Source organism: Branchiostoma lanceolatum, chromosome 14 (genome assembly GCF_035083965.1).
Source record: "Branchiostoma lanceolatum isolate klBraLanc5 chromosome 14, klBraLanc5.hap2, whole genome shotgun sequence".
In the NCBI taxonomy this organism is placed as follows: Eukaryota; Metazoa; Chordata; class Leptocardii; order Amphioxiformes; family Branchiostomatidae; genus Branchiostoma; species Branchiostoma lanceolatum.
The window spans coordinates 5168738-5191723 of record NC_089735.1 but is presented as its reverse complement, the minus strand read 5'-3'; the positions used below and the strand labels follow the sequence as shown (position 1 = coordinate 5191723).

Sequence of the window (22986 nt, the reverse complement as noted above, 5' to 3'; positions counted from 1 at the left end):
GATCATTCAAAATATTGACTTTTCCAAGGCGGCCTCTGATTGGCCACGACTCCGCGTTTCATGCAAATAAGCCGGCTTCTGAGTAAGTCTGAAAAAATGGCGGCCGCTAGCAGGACGTGGTTCCGACTCTCTCCACAATTCCTCCAAAGTTTGCGTCGTTCAGATGGAAAACTTTTCCACACTGGGAGAAGAAGGTAGGATAATATTTCCTTTTTGTATCCAAGTAATCAGATGAGTGTTATACGCTATACTTCTGCGTGTTTTAAGGCGAATTCTGGACATAGCTTGGCCTGCTGCCGAACGTCGTCTGCAACAGCGTGGAATCTTGACGGGCCGCTCGCGGCTGACAGCTGGCGTGGAAAAACCCTCTCGGCTTTGTCACTGGAATTCCCCTGAACCTTCATATCAAGTACATCTTTGGCCGAATATATACCGTTGATTCTCGAGCATGGTAAACAGTAGATACCCCATCTTCGAGAATAAACATCGTGCCACGGTTCCAAAGGGCGTTGTGCCAGTTTCACAAATAACATGTGTTTTTGTTTGCGTCTTTTTTTGATGGTCGCTTGCCATCGGTGATGCATCAAAATGATTCATTTAGTTCTGTAGATGACCTACTTGTGTTGTGCAGTAACAGTAGGACAGGTTTATATCATGTGCAGTCGTGACAATTCCTAGTTTATCAAGGAAATCCAGCTCTCTTAAAACACAAATCTTTAAATCTTCTGGGAAAGCCGGAAATATTATCTCTCTGTGGACCGTTATACAACACTTCCTGATCCTGCTCGCCTCTCCAGAATTAAATGTACCCCGGAAAAAAATCTGCTTCTTTCCGTTCAACACCTGCATAAGTTTTTGGTTATCCAAAGTGTGTCCTTCTCAAAAGAAATTTTGAGCGACGATGATTTTGTGGCCGTAATCCCTTCTGTAGACATCCACGTGGCAAACTGGAATGTTGAGTTGACGTTTGCCTCACACAGTCACAGTAAAGCGTTGATTTGCGAGATCACGAATTCAAAACACTGTTTCTGTTTTGTTTGCAAAGCTGTACCACAAGGGGGTTCAAAGCAAAACTATGTAGGTATAATCAATGTCGAGAATATCAATTGATTTGTGAATTGAATTCATTTGAATGATTTGACATCTATACTTGATGTCCTGGGTGTATATTTGCTTGTCAGTTTACATAATCGAATGAATTGATGTATTTTTGATGATGCATCAGTTTCAAATTGAAAGGATTTATTTGTTTACATCAGAGCAAAAATTATAAAATTTGTCACTACCTTGATTTTATCAATTGGAAAAAAATTATGTAAAAATGTTCAAGCCATGTACAAATTATTTTTGCATTCTCGTCATGTCCTTCGATGTGAAAAATGAGTTGTATGAAGATTCTTGGCTAGAGTGATTTCACGGTTCTTTGCCAAGTTCCCTTATACCAGTCATCCAGTTCTAATGGTGCTCCTGGGGTGGTGTGATTCTATTCATTAGAACATCTAGTACAGATGAATTAGTTCGCTCTTTCTGGGAGTCATTTTTCATATCTGACACCTGTGGTAAGTTTGTCTGGCTACAAAATTGTGTTTTTGGTTCTGAAATTGTGAATATCCCTATGTGTTATTTTTATTATGAGGGGTGTGAAAGACACATCAGGGCTCATTCCCCATTTTATGGAATAGGTGCAATGGTGGACCTAACCTAGAAATTTGGGTGAACATAAAGAACTTTGGATGATCAACATAAGATAAATTAAAAATGTCAGCAAAACATAATTGCAAACCCTATTGCCTCACTCAAGAACTTGAGTCTACAATGCTATAGCTCACTTAAAATGACAACAATGGTTTAATTGCTTTTTCTGATACTTGAATTTGAAGAATATTCTGTATACTAGTATACAATAGTAGCTTTACCCAATAGCCAACAAAAATATATAGGTGCACCCTCTGTCAAAAGTTAGGTACACAGTTCCAATTTTGGGTGCACATGCACCCAGAATTTGAACCCTGCATATTTATTTGATTTTGTTATCTATAGGGCTGATTACTTGTCATTGTAGTGAATTACAAAATAGAGTTGTCACCAGCAAGTGACTGTTCATGTAGTGACAGCTGTTAAATGTCATAGACATGTTAATTAGTCTAATTGGTAATTAGTCTATTATATACTTGGAGACATGAAAACTTCATTTCAAGTAGCATTGATCAAAGTGATGGATTATCACCTGCTTCTGACACAAAAGGTTTTCTTTTTCTTGTTCTCATGTTGGAAATGACTTGTGGGTGTTTTGGTAACACCTTGCAGTACGGAATGGACCAGACAGAAAGGAATTTGAAATGGGTTTCGTGGAAATTGGAAATGAAATTGAACATCTAAGTACTAAGAATAGAGTACATGCAACAAAAATGTAAAAGGACAGAAGTAAAACTGTACCGGTATCATAATTGGCCTGGAAACCAATCTTTCCCAACCCATTCCTAAGAAAACAAATCTTTTATCCCATACTCAATCCTACACTACAATCTGGGTTTTATCATGCTTTACTCACTAGTCTATAAGGAAGTAACATCCACTCCTTTAGAAGCTGCCATCAACCACCATTGGTACAGACATATGCATACTGGATGGTTCCTCTCAATTCTGGTTCTACCATGACTGACCAGTACATGTATCTGCCTCTGTGATTAAAGACTGTTTTATGGAAGTCCACAACCCCACTTATCTCAGTGCTTTACTGATGGGTTCTTCCAAGAAATCAGGTCAATTGCTACAGTCAGGGAATATTGGACAGCTTGATACATAGAAAAGTATGCACCGGTTTCGGATGCTGAAAATTATTTTCAAACACAAATTTTGTACTAAAGAAAATCACCAGCAGCAAAATCAAGTAAGCCAGAACAGAAGCATTTTGCATAGGTTTGTTATGTTCTACACTTTGGTAAGACAAAGATCAACATCTAGTAATATTCTACACAGATATCCTAAATGTCATACCCTATATAACAACTGAAGCAGGTCTTTCCAAACTTGAGTATGCAAGTCACAGTCACAGACTATTGCTTTGACTTTAAGGGATCTTTCCTTAACTGGTATCTGTGATTAAATGTCAGCATCTATATGTATTGATTTTACTGAACAATGGTCCTGGTATGGTTTCAGTTACAGCAGTTACAAGAATCAATATATCGGCAGCTGTACATGCATTGATCCTACTTCACTAGTTGTGGCATTCCTAAACAATATTGATCAGGTCAACCCAAACCTTTGGCAATATTGACGTAAGTTATCGTTCAAGTGCTTACTCAAAAAGCATTGATGTTTGTAGAATTAAAATAAAGAAGAGATACCAGTATTACTAATTACACTTTACATTATAGCTTTACATGGGGGACTAGCCACCTTCCCCACATAAGTCCCCTTTGCAATGGAAAAGGAATATGTTAGTGATTCTAGATTTCTAATAGCCACAGAGTTTGGCGAAAGATCCTTATAATGGGAAGGGGAAAGTTTTTAAGTACAATTCTTTATACTTTAATGGACTGGTGTTACAGAATGGTCCCAGGAGGCACCGAAGTGTGTGGTCTAGGCATGTGGCTCACTGAGGGTGGCTTTACACTGAGTCTACTTTACCCGAACTAGTCCACTTTAACTGGACTAGTTCGCCTCCCGTTCCCAGTCTAAAGAGGAGAATCCGGTTTCTCCAGGAACCGCACCAGACCACATCCCAACCCTGGTCTAGTCCACATCAGCAGGGGGTCGATGCGGTTCCGATCTGTGTGTAAAGAGGAAACTGGCTCCGGGACCGCTTTCAGGGTCATGATAATGATATGCTAATAAGCCTGCGCTAGCAATAGAAGCATATTTTCCTCATTCTGAAACATTTGTGCAATTGTCATTGAAAGTTTTCGAATGTTTCAAGTGCAATAGCCTGCCACCCGTGGCTGCTTCTTCTTTGGTGTTCTCCTATGACCCGATCAACGTGCCCGACTTGCAGTACAGCCAGCGAGGCGAGGACGAACGCCGGCGGGTTCAAGCCTGGTCTTGCCTATCCCTGTACATGCGTCTCATCGTCCTTTTTTTGTTGGGCCCGTACTATTTCATATGCCAGAAAACGCTTGTAGCAAATATAAGAAATATGAGAGGAGCGACTGTAATATCTTGCACCACGGGTGGCGCAGTGCCCTTCCGCCCGTAGGTCTAAAGACAACCGAACCGGTTCGGAACTGGTTCCGATTATTAGAAGTAGACTGTGTGTAAAGCTGATCCCACAGGTGACCAATCTGGCTGTAGGAGCTGTCTCCACAAGATCTCTTCATTTCAGGTTGGCCAAATGGGGTGAATAATTTACCAGAGAAGAGAGCTTGTCGGTTTAGTTATCTTTTCCTAGCCAACACCCTTGGCAAGCAATTTGCATTCTTTTGCTCTTTTTACCTTTTTTTGTTCAGCTATAAGGAGTCTAATGTATCGGCACTAATTTCTTTGATGAGCAACAATGACTTTGACTAGTTTGATGAAACCATTAGTGACAACCAGTGATTACAATGTATTTTGATTTACGTACGGAACAATTGTCTTCATTGGCATGAACATGGAAAGTTTAAAAAGGTGTGAACTGCAAGAATGGACATTACATTCTACTAGTATTAGTAGTAATTCACAGCTATTCTTTGACACATCACACATAAAAATGACCTGTAACAACACACATTAATGAACAGAGGAGACTTGTAATACTAATAACTCAATAAATTTTGTTTCTTCTTTTCTTTTTTGCTATCTCCTTGTTGTATTAGAATGTCAACAACCTGTTTGGTATTCTGACAATCCACATCTATTTTGATCCAATTCCTTGGAGAAAAGAATGACTAAGTCACTGTCGAATGGCAGGTATCATTGATTCAGTGTGTCACTTATACATCAGTGCCGACATATTGGAGTTCAAATAAAACCTTGTGGCATTGTAGCTAGAACCCAGTCAGCAGTGCAGGTATTGGAAAATCGATTTCTGCATCTACACATACGAAACATCTGCTTAGGAGTGGAAAGTTGTAAAAGCCAATAGTCCGTCTGAATGATCATTAAGTTTTCTCAAAATAGCAGATGGTGAAAATGATAAGTAAAGTACTTATTTTTGCAATGGCTGCGGTAACTATGATTTTAACGCAATGCCATTGTGGTTTTTCAACTGTACTCAAGCACTGTAACTGCTGAATATCGATCCTTGTGCTATTATATCATGCATTATAAACATGTTTTTATATGCATATCTAGCTACTTTTACTGTACGTATAAAAGTAAGTTTAACGATAAAAGAAAACGGAAGTTTCCATGAACAATTGATACTTTCCCTGATTTCATTTCATCGTCTAAGAACTTAATACCAAGTGTCGTATCTTTGGTGTATATCAACACCACGACAAGGAAGACCAGTTAAGGGAGATCAACAGATCACGGTTTCCGTGGCAACGATTCCTTCATGAAAATCCATCAGCGATAGGCGGATCGTTCTGGTCGGGTTAACGGTAATGGAATTTCTCGGGAAGCACCTGGGTCCTTGGGGGGGATTATGTAAGAACGGCCTCGTAAACGTAGATCGCACGCCGGGCGGAGGTTTGTATTAATTGCAGAGTTTTAGATAACGGGTAATTCTAGGATTCAATTACACTTGAAATGAGTTGGTGTTGCGGTGGTGGTGTGTCTCGAGAATAGGGAGATTGAAAGACGAATCCCCTGATAGTGGGAGATTATAGGACATGTTATTGGAGACTCGTAAGAGAACGTCTATCCAAACTTATCAGTCAGTCAAGGATTACAGCATGGTAAATCGATTCCACGCAGGCTTTGTCACTTTTAATTACCTTTCGTATTTGGCTAGGGAAATAAAAGGTGCTTTTTTTCTTGTTTTATTTCCTTTTCGTACCGTTGAATAATACAGCTTTACATGATTTTGATTATACTGTTTATGTATTGATAATAAGAATTTAGTGATTTTTAAAAAAGAAATAATCCTGATAGGAGTTGATTGAATATATGAATAAATAGATTCTGTTTTCCATTTTTGTATATAATGTAAAAGTTTTGTAATTTAATTGTGAAGCACGGTAGTATTCTTAACTCAATTTCATAATTCTGTTAATAACTTGCATTGTAATAGATTTCATTAATGAGTTGACACCTTTGATGTGTGGTTCTTTTTTCTAAAAAAATGGCATTTTGCTAAAAATCTAATAATTGCTAATTAAACACACTGGATTCTATCTTTTTTGTGTATTCCTATCCATGTTCTAGGTACCTTCTCTGTACGTTTGCCATAAACTGAACTAATAGGTTACCGTTACATTTTCCATATAAGACCACACCAATTTAATTTCTTGGTTAACAGATTTTTTTTTAAATTTTAGCCAAAAAAAATCATGAAAACAGAAGGCTGGGGTGAAAACTTGTACCCGACCCTGTTCACTCCCTGAAATTGTGTGCACCAAAGTATAGACTTTCCTCTGAGATTCTGTTTTCCTGTTGATTTTCCAATCTAGCATTTTTTTAAAATTCCATTAACCAAGAAATTAAAATGGTTAAGGCTGAAAATTATTTGCTGTCTCATGATGAGGCTAAGAACTCAAAGCAACATTCCAAAGGGCTAGATATAGCATCAGCCTTTCCATATATGGTGTTAGCAAGCCTGGTATACTAACAATAAGCTACTCAGTAATGACAGCATATTGACACAGGAGCTCAGTGGATGTACCTGGATGCCATCCTAGTAAGGTAACTTTCCATGCACTCCCCTTGTATGCTTGCTTATGAAAAACAAGCAGTCAAGGGAGGGTGACGAGTGGAAAACTACTGTAACTAGGATGGTGCCCGGGGTAAAGATGGTAAAATTGATGGTGATTGCCTTTTCGCCATTTCAAATGGAAACTTCCTCCCCTAACAAAATGCAATTTCAAACATAATTTCCTGTTATACTTGACAGGTAACAGTATCAATACGACCTCACCTTTGAGGTCGTAACTTTAGTATGTCTGAGCTCTAAGCCTCTAAAGCATTTATACATCTAAGAGCCACTTGTATTAGGATCCAATTATTGTTCCCTACTCCAGGCTCTCCTAAGTTATGAGAGGTGCATGACACAGTGTGCATACACATTACTAATATATAATATAATATGACAAACTAAGGTCATCATTGCAATTAGAAATGAGATACACGTTCTTACAATGTAATTAGGACACTCAGATTTTCCGGTTGATTGAAGTGCCCCTCCATGCATGTAGAACCACCCCCATGATATGATGTTACTGGAAAGTGTTGAACAGTATGTTGTCAAATCACATGTATTAAAAAATTTTAACAGTCCGTCGGTCAACATTTTGTATTTCATGTATAAAACAAGATAATTTTTGCTCATTAAAATGTGTACCACTCAGTAAATAATTATGTTTCACATTGTTTTCAACCTTGAAACTATTATCCTTTATTGTGTATACATTTTCCTGCCACAGTTTCACAACAAGTAACATGGGTGTACTGTAACTGTAAGCTTGATGGAGCACATAATGCTTCATCCCTGTTGGTTTTGACAAGGCCACAATCTGTTCAGCTGAATGATTGATCAGTAATTTTATGTAGATTATGGCACCATTTGTTTTTCTGTTCGTACAGCAGAAATGCTTAACTCTGTAATGGTGCTGTTATTACTTAATATTAGTTCAAACAATTGTGACCTTCAAGTTCAACTGTGTATGTCGTTCTTTCAATGAAAAGCTGTCTGACTTTCTTGCTAATTGTCACATACAGTAATCCTTTGTAGTTTGTCATCCTTGTCTGGAAATTTCCAGGTCGGTATTAGAGTTCACAAAATGCTTCATGTAGTGCTAGTTACTAAGATATTTTTTCACCCCAAGTCATACTGATCACCTGAATGCCCACTCGTTGAAGTCCCACCTCAATTAGCTTGCATAGTATTTGATTGACCTAATTAGCTGTATCGGGTAACTGGAGGACAAACAAAACAACAACGCAAAGCAAAACTCCAATCCTTGAGGGTAAACAACTCAAAAGATCAACACCTTGCCTTGTCACATCAGTATATACATTTATTCTGTCTCATTTTGTTTGGCCCTATCCACCCCTTTCTTATTTGGAAGCTTTTAGTACACCTCCGCTCCTATTGTAACCCTACTGCCACAGTGTATCTGGTTTCCCTGAACCGCACTTAACCGGTTTAAATCGCAGGCCATTTGGTTACTGCCAGGTGCGACTGAGCAGAAGGCGTGTGGTAGTATAATCTTCTGAGTTGGTTTTGTCTGCAGCACTTGGTGCTTCACCATGCTCCGTTCCCTGCTGAAGTTCAGACACTTTGCTCGGTTAGTGCAGCGTACTTGTTAACTGGTTCTGTTGATCTTTCTGCAGCTGTTTACTTTCTCAGTTTGCTAAGTTGGGCGCTTACTGTTGTAATTGGGTGCTACACCTCACTGTTACTGCTTTAGTGTGAATTTGGGTGCTTGGATACGTGCCTCCTTTCGTTTCACAAAAAGTAATTTAACATTAATGTGTAAATGAAAGGAAAGACTTGATATATGTCTTGTTCAAGTTGTTGCACTGACCTATGTTTGAAGACAATACATTTGCAACTTAGTAGGTAATATTTAGTGAGTGGCTTACAACACTTGAGGATGAATGGTCAATGCTAGCTAAGTCAGTAGTAAGTGGAAAACATAGTTTTGATATCTTGTATTTAAGTTTGAAATTTTGCGGTCTGCTATCACTGCAAATGTCTGTCCGTTAGAATTAATCTTGTGTATGACAGATCCCACTAATTAATCAAATGTGGCCTAACTTGTCAGTCATGTGAAAAACTAGCTAATATTATGACTTAACTATGGATGGCATTATCTATATTGAAACTGTATTTGTTAAGTGTTAGTTATCATTTATCAATATTCAAGGAGGTAAGAGCAAGGTGGTAAGTTGTCAACCGTCACTCCTAAGATCAGGTTTCCACAGAAGAAAGGAAAGAAGAGGGTGTGCTGAGGGCATGGCCTCCATTGACCAATGGGAGCTTTTGTTGTCAAACATTTTTTTGTTCAGTGGGTGCTTTAAACTGTGACCCTGTGACCCTAACGGTTCAGGTTTCCTTCATCACAATGGACGAAGGCTACATTTCAGACGGACAGTTTGTTGCATGCACACCAGCCGTCAGAGATGATTTAAACATCATATGTAACCAGTGAAAACTGACAACTTTTCCAAATGATTCATGGTATTGTTATGATTTTAGTTTGAGACAGTTTCAGCTGGTTGTCAACATTTGTCGCGGTGAAATTTAAAGGTCACTAGGAATTTTAAACTGTTATCAACTTTAAAAGGAAAATGATGCAAACTTTTTCAGGTACATTTGTACAATGTATATATAGATACCATAATGTAAAAAGAAGGATGTTCGTTCAGACAATATGAAAAATTTTGCAATACATTCAGCATCAGCTTGACAGATGAATCATTAAACTAATTAGATTTCTCAGTATCTCAGTAACCAGTGTTTAGTAGCCTACAAACACTTTTAAGTTTAAGCCATAAGTTCCTTCTTACATCTACATAGATTTTACAAGCAAGCATCATTACAGCCAGCAGTGCTAGAAAGTGTGAAAATGCAGCAGAGCTAATGATGTCAAATGCAGTTTGACCTTTCTTTACATCCATCCCGTCTGACTTTAAAAAATGGCATTTAGATGATGACCATAGATCATGCAGGGTTGGAAAGTGCTGATAAAGGTTTTGTAGGTGCTGGAGGTGTATCAGGGCTGCTCTAGGCAAGGCTAAGCCATTATAGGCTCCAACTGTGCAAGGCAATGGATCAGATGATTACTTATTGACCTCAGGGCCCAGCTGCACTTGGTGGTTATCGGGGTGTGTCTGATTGAGGAGATGGGAGTGGGGGAGAACTGGTGGTTTGTGGAATCAGGATAGGGCTATAGGCTCCATAGCAGGCTCCATGTAGCCTGAGTACCAGCCTTTTTAGCTTCCGTCCGCTACACAAGCTCCACTGCGCTACCCAAGCTCTGCTCCTGGCCGGAAGCGGAGCTTGGGTAGCGCAGCGGAGCTTGGGTAGCGGACGGAAGCTAAAAAGGCTGGTACTCAGGCTAGGCTCCATGGGCAGTGTTTCGATATTTTCAGTGTGTCTGTTTTCGAGGGTGTGTGTCCATATAATGCGCTATCAGTAGATTGGCATGAAGTGAGTTGGAAGATGACTGCAAAGGTCAGACTTGCTTGAGTGGCAGGAAATACAGTTCAGAGTTGGTAGAACTCGTCGTTAATCAGACATGACAGTCAAAGAGGTTTTTTTTGTCTGTTTATTCGTCTGTTTTTTTCATACTGACATATTTTCCATAGTTTTCTCATGTTCATGATAGACTGATAGAGAGTAATCAATGGACACATGTACACGTACACTGTTATCGTTAATCAAAACCTTATTTCAATGAACTACATGTATAATCAAACATGGCATATGGGATCCTCTTGGAGTCTGGAGATCTTCAAACTCTTGTTTTATCATGTACTTCTCTGTTTAATCCTCGCTATTTGCTACCATTATTCTGATGAATGCTATTGCTACTGTTTAGGACCTGTAAAATCCTGGGCCTCACAAATAACTGCCAGTGGGTGGCAGCCATGAGACTACAGGAGCAATCAGAAAACAGTATGAAACCAGCGAAGAGATTTTTAAAGATAGCAATTTTAAAATTCTATCTGTAATAGTGTAAATGCCAGTGGACCCCCCATGTGGTAGCAAATCTTAGTAATTTCAGTTACAAAGTATGGAAGCCACAATCAATGCATTCATACCGTTTTGCACATCCCCCTTTTGATGGTGGTGTCCCCTAATCCATGAATGAGTAGACAGTGTATCTTTTGATAATGTCAGCATTTCCTGATCCCTCTTTTTACACATTAACCTTTGGGGTACCCAATTATCAGTAAATCAATAGCGTGTGTAATACATGTACAAGTATGTGTATGTTGAGGTGCCAGTTGGATGCCAGGCACCAAGTGAAGATGAATAGATATTGATGAAACAAATGAAGGTTGTACTGGAAACCTGTACATTTGGAACAATAGGTAATAAATCATGGGTAGCAAAATTGCTTCTGTGTCGCAAGGTAGTCAGGTTGCCTAAGTAACTGTTGTGAATATTCTGAATCTTATTTTTGAGTTTTGGTAAGGGCCACGCCTCAAGCATATTAAACCCAATACCTAGGCTTATTGATAAAAGCAAGTACTAATCAATCACTTTTGCACAGCTTGTTTTCGAGACCTGATGACCATTGGTATGCTCACTTGTAGGTTGTAAGCATTCATTGTGTTACCTATTCTCATCACATTGTTTTACCTTATGTCCCTCTTAAGGTTTGATTATACTCAATCTTAGCAAACTGCTATTGGATTGGAAAACTCCCTGTCTAGATTGACATGCTCCAGTTTCAATGTCAGAATCAGCTAACCGAAATGAAGAAGACCCCATTTAGATTGTGATAGATTTAGATAGTTTTGTTCCATCGAAATTGTAGAGAACCAATTTCTGGGGTATTCAAAGTATAATGCAGTGTGCTTAGACTTGATATTGCTGGAGCTAGAACCTGATTTCTAGCATCTGTAACCAAATGCAGATTCTTACGTGTTACCGGCAATGGACCAACATCAGATTCTTAGAATATTGTATGTTGAAAATCTAATTTAGGGTAAAAGATGAATCTACACTGGACTTCTAATGAGTTTCTCTAGAAAGCCATTACTAGTATAAAGTTTCTAAAGTCAGGAAGTACAGGATAGGTTAAACTTAAAGCTGTCTTCTTACAGAACTGCTTTCTGCAGAAAACATGGTGTAATCACAGTATATCAAGATGGGGTGTAACAATGCAATCCTGGAGCATGTGTGGATAGAAATGCCATAATGGAATTGTTCCTCTTGCATGTGTGGCATGTGTATTAACCCTCTCACCCCCTCCCCCTCCAAACCAGACTGCAGACCAAGCCCAGCAATGGAGCTGCTAGTGTCTATCACATGGCAAACACTGAAGCTCTGCCAGAGTACAAGTAAGCACCCTTGCACTTCACATTAACCCCCCATGGAGAACTAAGGAATCAACATTAAAACTGTTAGCATCTTGGAAGGAATATTAAAGTTTTACTCATGAACTCACATGTATGATCACTAGCTGTGCTAAGCTGGATAGACAGGTAATTTTTTTATTCAAATGCTTTTGAAATGCAGAGTCCAACTTTTCTCCTCTCTTTTATCAGTCTTCTCTTAGGTCAATTTTTACTTTTAACACTACAGGTTTTAAAATAGCAAGGATATAAGTTGATTACATAATGATACACCAAATTTTCATTTTTCAAAAATATAAGAAAAATTAATGTATCAAGCTAATATTTTGATTCATTGATTGATTGATTGATTAATTGACCCAGACACCAGGCCAAGATCATTGATGGTGTTGCCATGGCAAAGGAGATCCGTGAGGAGGTGAGGGTGGAAGTGGACCAGTGGGTTGCCAAGGGACACCGAGCACCACACCTCAGTGTCGTCCTGGTAGGAGACAACCCTGCGAGCGCATCATATGTAAAAGCCAAAACAAGAGCGGCCAAAGGAGCTGGTAAGGAACTGTTGCAAGTTTCATTTTCATGTTCTCTCGACTGCTTAAGTCTCTCATGTTCGGTTGCTGGTATTATAAGTTAAGCTGTGCTTTAATTAAGTACTAAGTTAAAAGGTAAATGATCCCATAGCATTTCTGAGGCCATAGGTGCAGTGGGTTGTTATCTAGGACACGGTATCGGAAGGTGGAGCTCAACCCTCCCCCTCCCCCGCCTTTTACCTCCCCAACCAAAGTCAGGTACCCATTTTTACACCTAGGTGGAGTGAGGAAAGTCATGTAAGGTTTCTTTCCCAAGGGCGCAACATCAGTGGCATATAATAAGACTGGTTTATTCATAGATCATGATCTCTTAGCTGCCACAAAGCTGAATTGTGAGACACACAATTACATTTGTCATGTAAGATGTCAGAGGAATTGAACCCATGCCGAACCCCCTAACCGTTACGCCAACATGACACCACTAAACCCAAGTACTACTTGTAGTATGATAAGATTTGAACATAAGCTTCACCATCTATCGATATCCATAAAGACGTGGTAAAAACCTTTTCCCTCTCCCCTTGTATGCTGTAGGTATATCCATAAAGACGTGGTAAAAACCTTTTCCCTCTCCCCTTGTATGCTGTAGGTATCACCAGTGAAACTATCGTCAAACCGAGCTCTATAACAGAAGAGGAGCTGTTGGATCTGGTGGACAAGTTGAACAAAGACGACAGCGTGGACGGCCTCCTGGTCCAGTTACCGGTCCCTGACCACATGACCGAGAGAACCATCTGCAATGCAGTATGTACTATTATCGGTAGAAGTCAATCGGTATAAACTCCCTTTGGGTTATTCACCAGCTTTGCAGGCACATGGTGGTTGATACATTGAATTTCTACAGGCTATTTCTAAGGGCAAACCCTAAATGATAAATAAATTTGAATGTCTTGTCAGGCTGTATCTTTGCTCATCTAAATCCAAGTGTTGTTTTTAAGCTATCTGGAAAGGATTTTCCTACTGTAGGCTTGATGCTCACCAATGCAACACAAAGACACTGTGTGCTTGAGGTACAATTCATAACATATACAGTGAATGAATATATTCTAAGATACTGACTCGATGGTTTATCTATAGGTGGCACCTGAGAAAGATGTGGACGGGTTCAACGTGGTGAATGTGGGGAGGTTTTGTTTGGACGAGCCTGCTTTCCTCCCAGCTACGCCATACGGGGTGATGGAGATGATCAGGAGAACAGGTGAAATTCACTTACAGTTACAGTCATTCTTGTTGTAGTTTACAATGTAACATTTACAAGTGGTGGACAACAAAAGGAACAGTTTTAGGAATCTTCGAACCCAAAATTCTTTATGTCTTTAGGTGAATCATCTCTTTCTGGTGCAGATCAGAAAGATTGAGACAATGAATTATGACCACAAATATGCCCTCTTGCAAGTTCTTATAAGGAACAGGCAGCACTGCATAGCCTGTGTGAAGACAGTCTTGTCTATTTATAAAAAAGCTATTAGGCACTCTTAATGTGAGCAATAGAATCATCCACAATCTCTTCCTTTGTTTCCAGCTCTGTTGTCCTGAAGTGTCATGTTTATTTGACACACTATCGATTATTCAAAGAGTACATAAAACATCATTTCACTCAAACTCAAAGAACAGTTGAAGTAACTTTCTCACAGGGTAACACAATCTTCAATCATTGACAGTCCAGCTGTGACGGAACAGTAATTTAGATTAGTGAGTTCCTCTTTAGTCGACCAATCACAGATGCGCTCCTGTGATTTTGTTTGGCGGGCATCCCAATGTCAAAGAAGGATTAGTATTAGGCTTCAGGGTATGTATTAACAAGGCTGTTACTGGGGAATGTAATCAGAAAATTAGCAACAAGAAAGCTGATTATATGTGATTAAAGGAAGGTTGCCTTGAATCATTAAATGCATTTACCTAAAGAAGCTGTGTTTTGAAAGTTGGGATGCCAAAACTTTAAAGTTTCAAAACAAAATTATCATACTCGAAACAGAAATTTGTAAAATAGAAAAAGAAGAATGCTGTCAGACTAAAAGTAGTATACTTATTCATGATAAGTTGCCATGATATACTTTTAATAATGCTTAGGTATTATATTATATAACTAAATACTTTCTTAGATAGTCTGACTTAATCCTGAAATATCAGATGGGATTGAGTTAATATAAGAAATCTGAGAAATTTGAAAGCCAAACTTGATCCACAACTCAGTTACTACCATATCAACAGATTGTATCATTATTAATCTTCACACAAACTGAGCAGGTTGCTTGGCCTGATAGCACAAGATATACGAGTCAAGGGACTGTCTTATCTTGTTTTTTCATCAGTAAAGCTTATAACAAATTCCATGAGACACTACATCATCAGTTAATCACCCTGGGTCTTGCACAGGGTGCGGAGGTTTCAGGGAATGGCAAAGAGCTGATAAGAAGAAACAGGAAGCTAGTGTTCACAGTCTGTTTGTCGAAGCACTGTTGGGAAAAGTACGCGCTTGTGTCGCATTATTCTTTGTCAATTTTCCACTTGGTTGGAGGTGTTATGAGGCACAATCCTTCTTTCTCACCCATGAAAGAAAACTGCTTTATTGTGATTTATTGTGATTTAGAATATGAATGGAAGGGAATAATTTCCCACACATAAACTTCACAAAAATGAAAGACACATATCTGCACTATATGCTTGTCATCCATGTCTTGATGCACAATGAATAAATTGATGATAAAGGAATACTTAGGTAGCAGTAACAGGCTGAGTTACAAACTTTCATAATCTTTAATCACAACTTTGAACTTAAGTTATACAGACAGCACAAAGTACGAGCACATAGAGAACACAGTATTGTGTAGTTTGTACTCTTCAGTTTTTCTTTTACTTGAAATCTTAAAGGCATCCAGAGCATTTTATGAGGCTTGAAACTCGAATTGAAAATGCAGCTTTCTAGTCATTCCTACGGATAGTAATTTGCAATAACACTATACCATTACATATCCAAATTGAATGAGCAAAGATATGATGTCGTTGTGTGGTGAGTACTGATAGAAAATCCAAGCCCTAATAGACTGATCCTGACTGTCCATAATTAGCGGTTCGACCAATAAGAGGGTGTCTGCATGTCCTTCAAATATTTTTTTTTATGTTTTAAATTTGCATTTCTATGTTTGCATAGAGGTGGACGGGGCTATGGTATCTACAGTATTTACAGTAGGCGCGTGAAACTAAAAGGTCACCATTTAGCTTATTTTTGTGCCGCTTTTGAGCACTTTTGATAATAAATCCGCACACAAATGTGGTAAACAGTGGCATTAAATGTCCATTTCATAAAGATTACAACAACTAGAGTGTTTGTAGTTTTCAAGCCTCATAAAATGCTCTGGGTGCCTTGAACCATGTGTACTTCTTTTAACCTCTGCAGGCATTGAAACTTTTGGGAAGAATGCTGTTGTGTGTGGGAGGTCAAAAAACGTGGGGATGCCTCTGGCCATGCTGCTGCACACTGACAAGGAACATCACGAAATCTGTGGTAGGAAAACATTTTCTTTCAGCTTCTAGACTTTTCTTATGTCACTTAGTATTTGGTGTCAACATATACTATTAGATATTTGTTCGTGCATATTTGAATATTTCACTACTAGTACTGGATGAAAATAGAGCTAATACTACTGTCTAAGTCTGAATCATTATCCTGTTATACTTGTAGTGAAATATTACCTGTATAAATGTCAGTGACCTTGTTGTGTACAAATTATCTGTGCAGAAATAGATAAGTGTCATGGTATACATAATCCACATAGTACACACATGTACTTGTATGTACCAGCAGTTTGTATGATGTATGCTACCTTCTAACTGGTTTAGTCCAAAATAGTGCTCAGAACTGACTTCCACATATACTTACAGAGACTTTTTATCTTTTTCTGCTACTTCTTATTTCAGTGCATTTAGAGTTACAGCTTTTAATAACCATGCAGTTTTAGCAATGCATATCTAAAGAGTCAAGCAGGGACATTAATTGGGTATTTCTCTAAAACCTTGCATTACATCCCGAGTTTGGCAGTAGTCAAGGTGAACTTACAATGCTATTTCATGTGCCATTTGTTTCAATTATCACAGTGTTAACATGCCAGTTTTCCTTTAGCTATATTTGGAAAATGGGACATTGAGAAATGATGGGATTAGCAGCAAACTGTGTTTCTAATCCTTGTGGAATATTCAAAAGTTTTGTGCCAGTATGATTTACTGTGGTATTAAAATGTCTCTGTAGTCTGTGATTTCAGCAGCTGCGAGAAATACATGTAAGAAGTTAGAACCACTATCTTGAGACACAACATGGTGGTGGAGACAGAATAAGTGCTTTTAGCAACTTAAAGTCTTATTTTGTACACTTATGGTTCTGTTGAAGAGCTAAGGAATTTATATAAACTCCTTATTAGGAGAACCAGATAAATTGAACAGGTTGGTACAGCTAATAGCATTGATGCATGAGTCAGTGGACTATACTTTGTGTTGCATTATCGATTATATTTCCCTCCCCAATATTAAAGGCAAGTGCAGAGTGTTTTGTTTTTGCTATTTTTCGTTTGTCTTGGCTTACCCATTTGTCCAGTTTCATGGGTGGAAATCAGCGAAACCTCAGTAGGGCAGTATCTACATTTTCTGCTGCTGATCTATTTGGATCACACTTATTGAAAAGGTTGGGAAATGTTGACCTAATACTACTTCCTTACTTAGCTGCCTGTCAGAGGAGGCCATGCAACCATTCCAGCATCCCTTGCAGTACATTTTCCACAATGCATATCCCAGATTGCTAACTGTGGGGACTTTGACTTTGACAGTCCAGCAACTGAGCAACGGATACAATTTGATCAGTAGGTTTTCTTACCTTCCATTCCTCTGGTTTCCCGTCTAGCTGATGCCACCACAACGATCTGCCACCGGTACACCCCCGGGGATCAGCTGGAGGTCTTCACCAAGACGGCAGACATCATCATCGTGGCCGTGGGAATGCCCAACCTCATCACGGCAGACATGGTGAAGGAAGGCGTGGTGGTGATAGACGTGGGCATCAACAGGGTTGTGGACCCTGTCACCGGCAAGATGAAGCTAGTCGGAGATGTGGACTTTGAAGGTTTGTTTGTTTGTTTGTTTGTTTGTTTGTTTGTTTTCAAGATCTCAGTGGCAATTTTTATTTCTACTAGTTTCCTCATCAACCTAGTATGTTCCATCATTTTCATCCTCCCTTTGATCTTCAGGACATGATTTCCATTCCAGGACATGAAGTTAGCAACCAATGGCCTCCTTTTCGCTTCTTCCTGTCTTGCTCAGAGTTTCAACCAAAACGTTATATTTCACCTCTTCTTTAATCTTACCAGTATGTTAAGTGAATATATGATAAATATATACTGTATGCTGCTGTTGTTTAACGACTCAAATGTCATACAGGTGTGTCCCAAAAAGCCAGCTACATCACCCCAGTGCCCGGGGGTGTTGGGCCCATGACAGTGGCTATGCTGATGAAGAACACCATGCAGGCTGCAAAGGGCCAGTACAGCTGGGACTGACTTACCCCACTGAGAACATGCAGCTCACACAAAAGTAATCCATTACTCAGCTACATGTGTAGCTACAGCTCCCGTAACAAGGCTTACTGCTTGTTTTTATTTTATGTTCCTACAAACGACATTATAAACACAGAAAGTACATGTAATCCATTGCTCAGCTTTATGTATAGCTACAGCTCCCGTAACAGTGCTTCCTGCTTGTTTTATTTTATTTTCCTACGAACGACATTATGAACACAGAAAGTGATCCATTGCTCAGCTACCTAAAGCTGCAGTAACAGTTCTTTTTCCTTTATCTCCCTGCAAACAAGAGCACATACTAATATATGTTTCAGCTAGCTGTAAAGGTGTGCCTTAATAGAATTTCCTTTTCAGACTTTTATTTCCAGCTATAAATTACCCTCCCAGACGCACTGGTCCTTCCTGCTTGCCTTAGTTCTGCTGCCATAGATAATATAGAATTATGTATTCCTAGAAGACAACAGGTAAAGTAGATCTTCATTGATGACATGTCACCTATCAGTTCTGTTGTTGTTCTTGTCTCCCCACCCCAAACATCACTGTTTTCAGCAAACCCTTTCCACACTATTCATAACACAGGTCACTTTGATAAATTTGGAAAGACACCAGGAAAATGTAACATCTACTAGTATATATCTGTGAAAGTTATGACAGGAACAAAAAGGGACCATGCTCTCCTAAATGCCATGTAAAGCTTTCTGTTCTTTCAGCAACAACTTGAAATATAATCATGGTTAATTCTGATAACCATTGTCTTCCCAAACTTAAAGTGACCTGTGACTTGAACGCTTTTGACCTGATTTCAGTTTTACCAGTTTTTGTTGCTTTATGTTTCAAGGAGGTCCTTAACTGTTTTCTTCCATTGTTTTCTGTAAGTTTTGCCAGCCTATGTTTTGTCATTCTCAGTTTTTCCATCACAGGACCTGCATAGTTTGCTACTGCTCACCTTTTATCTTGTTCCACATCAATTATCCAAGACCTCCCAGACACTATACAGGACCTCACAATCTTATGTTTAACTACTTCTTTGTCCATGTTCTAAGTTATAAGTTGAATTGTAAAACGATACCATAAGGCACATGTGTATGAAATTGTCACAGAAGATTTTGTGTCCTAGCCTAGTCTATCGCCAACTCTGCTTTTGAGTGTTGAGAGCAACTTTCTCCAGAGCCATCGCGTTGATATTAAGATCTTCTTGTGTCTGTTTTGTTCCTGCCCTTTTCTTTGCAGTCATTTCAACTTGTTTTATTGTGTCTCTTTATGTCAGATCTAGAGTTCAAACTCAGATGATAAAATGAATATTGAATGCAATTGTAGGCCTAATTTGCATAGTTAATGAGAAACTAGTAGAATTCCATACAGGTAAATGATGGCAATTTCATACTTGTGGCTTTGGAAGTTATGTGAATGTGCACATCGTTGAATCAAATTATGCTAATAAGGACCTCATTTGCATAATTGATATATATGTTTGCATAACCTTTTTTAAGCTCATACTTTGGACAACTTCTATTATTTGGGTGAAGACGATCAACTGGTATGATTTATAATTGATGAGAAACACTCCTAATACGTCAGTCATAAAGGTTAAAATCATTTGGCGAAGGTATGAGGTTATGGAACGAAATATATTATGTTATGATTCTGTTCTTCCAACAGGAGTATCCAAGAAGGCTAGTTACATCACCCCAGTGCCCGGCGGGGTGGGGCCTATGACGGTCGCCATGTTGATGAAGAATACCTTGGCGGCCGCCAAGAAAGACGGTACTTACGGTTTGTCTATGTCCCCAAAGGAAAAATTAAGCCAGGAAGTCTCATAAACCATACAACACTCATACTCACTGGTCACTTTAAATTTGGAAATACACCAGAATTTACAAAAAATTATTAACTTTAAACCTCTTGTTGCTGGATGTGCAAAAGTAGACAGAAATACTTCTCATTATCTTTATTTCTTCCACACCTGACTTTGAAGGTACTTAAGATTTTCAACTTTCAAAGACTTTTTTCTATATTTCAAGCGACTGGTTTTGGAGACATTAGCAGATATGCAATTCAGGGCAAGTATATTCATTCTCCAAATCAAGTACTTAGTATCAATAACTTTGAGAGAGACAGAGCTGCCAACAGCACTGATCACTACAGATTCAGGAAGTACTTTTCCCAAGCCTTACATTTTGATTCATACTATACTAATCGTACTATGAGAATGAAGGTTCATGTCCCTCTTTCTGTGAAAACATTCATCCTTTTTTTATACTTTTATTTTTCAAGGTCAGTTAGATTTTCAAAAGATGATCTTTTTTTCTAATTTGAAGTGGTCAGTGTTTGCCTCATAGCATTATTTCCCCATTGGCCAAATTAGGGGGGAAAAGACTAGCACATAGAAGAGCCATACAGTATTTCTCTCCTGCTTTTCGGCATTGCACTTAAACTCTGATGCAAGTTTGATTCATGTAGAAGTGACCTTAGTATGATATATACCAGTATATATATATATATCTGTATACTTAGAGTTAAGCTGTAATCAGAATGCATATATTGGCTCCTTGAACAGTCTTCAAACAATTAACCTTTTCCTTGCTACCTACGCCCATCAGAACCAATCAAAAGTTCAAAATGAAAGCTCATTGTATTACAATCAAAAGTTTGTTGCCAAACCGTTACTTCAGCAGGGAAAATGTTAATTGACTAGCTGTTCAACTGATAAAGGTCAGCAAAAATTCTTGTGTACAGTCACAAGTATTGAAGGCTAGAACATATTTTCTGCAACTATTGAATATCATAGAACATTGAAGGTAATGTACAGAAAATAATATGATCCTGCTCAGCTCTTTGGGGAAAGAAAATTGGGCATAAGACATCTTAGTAGTGTTATTTTCTGAAGGATAAATAGAATGAAGGTTCAAGAATGGCTAGTTGTTTTAGGCACAACAAGTAACTTATTTTAGAGCAGCAACTCACAACTGTAACAATTTCAAAGCTCTGCTAACATCCATACAACTACATTTACCTGCATGCATTGCCGCTGTTTATTTATTGCAGAAAAAAAGTGTAAAGTACTGATATAATTATGTATTTATAGGTTGCAGGAGATGATATATTTTCTTGAAGAATAGCTAACTTAAAGCAGATTTTAGCAGTGTGTAAGCCATGAAACTGTACTGTTAATTTGTTACTAGCTGAAAACTTCTGTGAGATACCATTAGTGTCAAACCGCGATGAGAGACCATCATGGCCAAATTGGGATAATGGTAATGGAAAACTACTGGTTCCGTTGGAAATGAGATTTAATCCCTGCTAGAGGAGATGCACAGACAAATGGGATACGCCATCTGTTGTCTGATGACAATTAATCGACAGTAGCTCGCATGTGCCATGTGGAAATATCATTCACAGAATCAGAAATTTGAGTGAATAGATTCGACTTGTAATTTAAAAATTGAGTCTAAGTATAGAGATAGGTTTTAGCCTTAGTTTTAGTACTGTAACACTAGAAGAAAAATTGCCAAAAGTGGAAGCTGCTTCTCCATAGAAAATATAGTAGTTCTAGCTGTAATACGTCACAATGATTCTCTTTTGGCAACATGACAAAAATTTCTAACTGAACAACAGATCTCACAATCAAGGATAGAATATCTTATAGAAATTTGTAGGGGGAAGTTTCTTAGCTCAGCTGATGCTAAAAACGAATACCAGGAAAAACTGAAGATTTAGGGAAAACAGGGAAATTCTGTTGTACCAGAAAAAGAAAAGGCTTTGGTGCATACTTCAAGATATGTTGTACGGGGAGATATAATAGTATACGTATTAGCATCTTTAGCTCTAACTTATGTTAAGTTGCATCAACATTAGATTGGAATGTCATACTTGTACTTAAGTCAGTGTTGTACTTTTAAATATACCGGTAGCTTTTAGTTTAAGGAACATCATTTATGGATGGTTTTTGTATTCTTGCCAGTATTTTACCAAGTTATGTAACAATGTCATGTACTTGCCTTTTAGGTATTTTTGATGGCTGTTGGTTTTTAAGAACGCAAGATGCCATTTTTTGCCAAAGGTTCTTAGACTGTTGTAATACATTATCAATATCATGAATGTTGTTCTTCCAATTACTGTGGTCCATTGTACATTTTGCTTCCTTTTAAGTTGAACATTTCAGTTTGTCCATTTTATAATCCCGTTTTATAACCTGTTTTATCTTACTGTGGCTATACTCCTCACATTCTTTACGTAATTTTTCCTAGCCATGCAGCTTTCTCTGGTAAAAACAGAGAAGCAATTATGGTACATAATGTAACAACAATTATCTGATATACTATTTTACTTCTAACAAGCTATATGCTATTATTGGTAGTCTCAGGTACTTTCAGTACTTCATGTTAGTGTGCCAAAGAACTTGTACAATGTATGTTTTAAAGTTGCAAGTGTGACAAATTATGTTGTATTCAATTTGTTATTTCCTGTGTAACTAGTTATTTTTCTTTGTACTTGTGTAATAAATTGCTGTTACAGTACTGTACATGGACATGATTTTTTCCTTTTATTTTTCTCACACACTGCTCTGGTTTCTTGCTTTGTCAGAGAAAAAAGTGCACCCCAAATGATACCTCTGTCTTTACAGAGCATACAACATATAGGCATCGAATGTCCTTGTCACCTTTGAAGTTTAGAAATGAAAGCAACGTCTCATGAATAATGCGCAGACAAGAAACAAGTTT

General features: G+C 38.3%; 1 protein-coding gene across 4 annotated transcripts; it reads left to right on the top strand.

Moving 5' to 3' along the window:
* Window positions 1–59: 59 nt before the first annotated feature.
* On the top strand, window positions 60–22787 carry LOC136448413 (bifunctional methylenetetrahydrofolate dehydrogenase/cyclohydrolase, mitochondrial-like). 4 transcript variants are annotated; one of them, XM_066447895.1, is made up of 9 exons: window positions 60–194; window positions 12025–12099; window positions 12478–12662; window positions 13291–13445; window positions 13779–13899; window positions 16099–16206; window positions 17593–17811; window positions 18126–18278; window positions 19925–20140. In XM_066447895.1, the coding sequence occupies exons 1-8, from the start codon at window positions 61–63 to the stop codon at window positions 18242–18244; spliced, it is 1116 nt and encodes a 371-aa protein (XP_066303992.1). In that variant the 5' UTR covers window position 60; the 3' UTR covers window positions 18245–18278; window positions 19925–20140. The 4 variants fall into 4 exon arrangements, with proteins under 4 accessions (XP_066303992.1, XP_066303991.1, XP_066303994.1 ...); XM_066447894.1 differs by lacking the exon at window positions 18126–18278 and having other exon boundaries at window positions 19925–22787; XM_066447898.1 differs by lacking the exons at window positions 60–194; window positions 18126–18278 and adding an exon at window positions 8240–8369 and having other exon boundaries at window positions 19925–22787.
* Window positions 22788–22986: the final 199 nt, after the last annotated feature.